Raw genomic sequence first — 3,041 nt, forward strand, 5'->3', positions numbered from 1 at the left:
AACCAGGAAGCTAAAAAGATCAAGAAGAAAAACAAAGGCACGGGGACAAAGGCCCCCGGGAAGATGAGGAACGTGGCCGAAGGCAAAGGAGCTGGCAAGACTTCTGCGGTTTCCTCTGCTCGCGGGACAATGGCTCCCCAGGGGAAATCTTAACAGATCTATTGATTCACCGCAACGAAACAACAACGGCTCTTTTAAGAGCCACCCTAAACCATTTCCAGAAGAGCTTTAAGCACGAAGGCCCTGATGTGCATTGTTTAGGACCAAATACTGCATTGCTCACTCTGGTAAATCTCCTTTTGATTTCAACAGAAAATAGTGGGTGCGCTCGGAAACCAGAAATAGGCTTTCAGATCTGCCCTTTAGAAAGAGACGAGATATGCGATCAGGTTTGCTATACTGTTAAATATGATGGAACCTCTCTCAATGTCTGACGGGAACGTTGTGGAAACCCTCCCCCCCCCCCCCCAGCAGATATGGTGAGCAAGTGACCAGAAAACATAGGAGTTGTGTGTATCGAACTATGAAAATTTTAAACCCCAGAATTCTTCACAACCTTATCTCAGAATATGATGTAAGAGGTGGAGGAAACGTACAAGTAGTCTGGGAACAACCTAAATCCCCACGTATTATGTGCATTCTGATATTGCCCATAATGCTGTCATGTCAGGATGCTCGAAAGGTTTCCGTGACTACCCACGGCTGGGGAGGGGTTCAAGGACGGGACAGGACTGTCCAGTTTCTGCCCCCAACTAGCCAGGGCTAGCTGGGGTGGAGGGCCAAGATTCCGGCGTTTTCAAGGGCAGATTAGAATATGGACATGTGGGGGGAGCAGGGAAGGTAGGTAGGTGGCCCTGTCTTATAAAAGCTCCAGTTTAAGATTTAGGAGGAATTTGCCTTTCAAAAAGGCTTTCACAGCACAAAGGACCTGCTCCCCCATCAGATAATCGTCACACGCATGCTGCCGCCCCGACCTGATAAAGCTGTTTTATAACCACCACCAGTGATCTCGAGCAGGAGGAGCCGCCACCCGCCCTGTATATGTCCGAGCGCGGTTGGTTTTCCCGCAGCTGGAAAGGCAGGGAGTGGATCTTGCCTCGCGGTTCCTGGTGTATTTGCGAGCGGTCTGCACCTTAACTGCAGATTTACAAGTAGGTTGGTGCTTAGTTAGCATCACTCCACGGCTATGCCCAGGCTCCTGCGACAGCCCCGTGCAGACAGTGAGGGTATTTTACAGTGACAGCAGGCTGCAATTGTCGGAGAGGAAAACAACCATTTCAGACTGAAATTTTATCAGCGGATTTTGTTAACATAGGGCTAAGAAGGGGTATAGAGAGAGAAAGAGCCCGGTGGCGTCAGGTTATTTGGGGGAAGATGAAAGCAGTTTATACGTTATTCCTTCCCCATCCCCTTTCATTTCGGCTTGTGGTGTTTTTTGTTTCGTTATAGCTTTGGGGCTGCTGCTTTTCCAGCCTTTGGGAAATGAAGACTCCTTGGTCTCCAAGTCCTTTGCGAATGAAAACGTTTCAAGAGTTTGCAATATTCATAAAAACAAGTTGAAGTTTCTTAAAAAAAAAAAATTCCTTAGCTGCGCTTCATTCCTGTATTTCAGTATAAAAGGCAAGATTATTAAACAATCAAAATATCTACTACGCAAAGACTTTATAGCACGGTAAACCTCATTTTATAAGCCAAACCTAATTTCCACGAAGGATTCTTATGTGGATAGGTTAAGAAACAACCTTTTTACCAGTTTCCTTCCCCAATATTGCTTTTATCCCATCTCTACATTCAGAAATGACGAATATTTAATTGATAAAACTTCGATCAGTAACTGATCTAATTAGATTACTTTCCCTTACTATAAGCAGCTCTTTTATGGGAAAAGTGGGTGGCCCTTAAAAGGGCCTTTGGGTCTTAATTCGGTGGATGGTTTCACCTTAGCACTGCCATAGCACGCAAAGCTTTACTTAGAGCTGGTATATTTGGTGACAGCCTTAGTGCCTTCCGAAACAGCATGCTTCGCCAGCTCCCCAGGCAAGAGCAGGCGGACCGCCGTCTGGATCTCTCTAGAGCTAATAGTCGACCTTTTATTGTATAAAGCCAAACGCGACGCCTCTGCAGCGATGCGCTCGAAAAGATCGCTCACGAAAGAATTCATAATACTCATGGCCTTGGAAGAAATGCCCGTGTCCGGATGGACCTGCTTCAACACCTTGTAGACATAAATCGAATATGACTCTCTGCGACTCTTCTTACGCTTCTTATCGCCTTTCTTCGCACCTTCCGCAATCAGCTTCTTTCCCCCTTTCTTCGGCACACGCGTAGACATCTTGCTCTCCTTCTCGTTTTCCACCAACATAAAGAAACACCAAGCCCCTCGGAGTTCGTCTTTATATAGATTGTTGGCCGACCTGAATGAAAACTGAAAGCTCTTCGGTCCTCCCCTTTTCTACCCACTCCTCGTTCGCGCGTCAAGTCCGATCGCCTGAACATGACGGCTCTCTTCACTATCTGCTACTGAGAAGGCGGCATAATTGATATAATCTAGTGTTGTCTCAGACTTTCTTCTTAGATTAGCACACTCTCAGCAAAGCAGTTTGATCCTCTACGATTCCAACAAAGCTTTGTAAAAGTCAGAATATTTACGATTTAAATTTCCATTGGAGAATGTCTAGCGTGTTGGAAGTTATCTTGTTTTCCCATATTTAAAAAAAATCATTTTATTTTCACTTTTTACATGTGAATCATAGATGTAACAAGAACCAGTTCCGTGCAGTTCTGACCATTGGCCTTTTGACTCTTGGTACACAGTTTCAGGTTGACAGAAAATAGACGTTTTGATCAGCACTTGCCATCTGTACAAAAGAGCCATGTGGCTCCTTTTGCAGGGGTCAATGGATTTTTTTAACCTTTGTCATCCCTGTCCTTTATTAAACAATTAACTTGTTTGGGGGGAAAATCATTTCATCTAATCTCTCTCTCTCTCTATGTGTCTGAAATTAGGTTTCTAAATCTATTCCTAGGTGTCTGAACAGGTG

At 44.9% G+C, this 3,041-nt stretch overlaps 1 protein-coding gene across 1 annotated transcript; it reads right to left on the reverse strand.

Moving 5' to 3' along the window:
* Positions 1 to 1,966: 1,966 nt before the first annotated feature.
* On the reverse strand, positions 1,967 to 2,332 carry LOC141998563 (histone H2B 7-like). The gene has a single exon (XM_074971433.1). It carries the CDS (start codon positions 2,330 to 2,332, stop codon positions 1,967 to 1,969), a length of 366 nt encoding a protein of 121 aa, XP_074827534.1.
* Positions 2,333 to 3,041: the final 709 nt, after the last annotated feature.

The sequence above is a fragment of the Natator depressus genome, chromosome 14 (genome assembly GCF_965152275.1).
Source record: "Natator depressus isolate rNatDep1 chromosome 14, rNatDep2.hap1, whole genome shotgun sequence".
Lineage (NCBI taxonomy): Eukaryota > Metazoa > Chordata > Testudines > Cheloniidae > Natator > Natator depressus.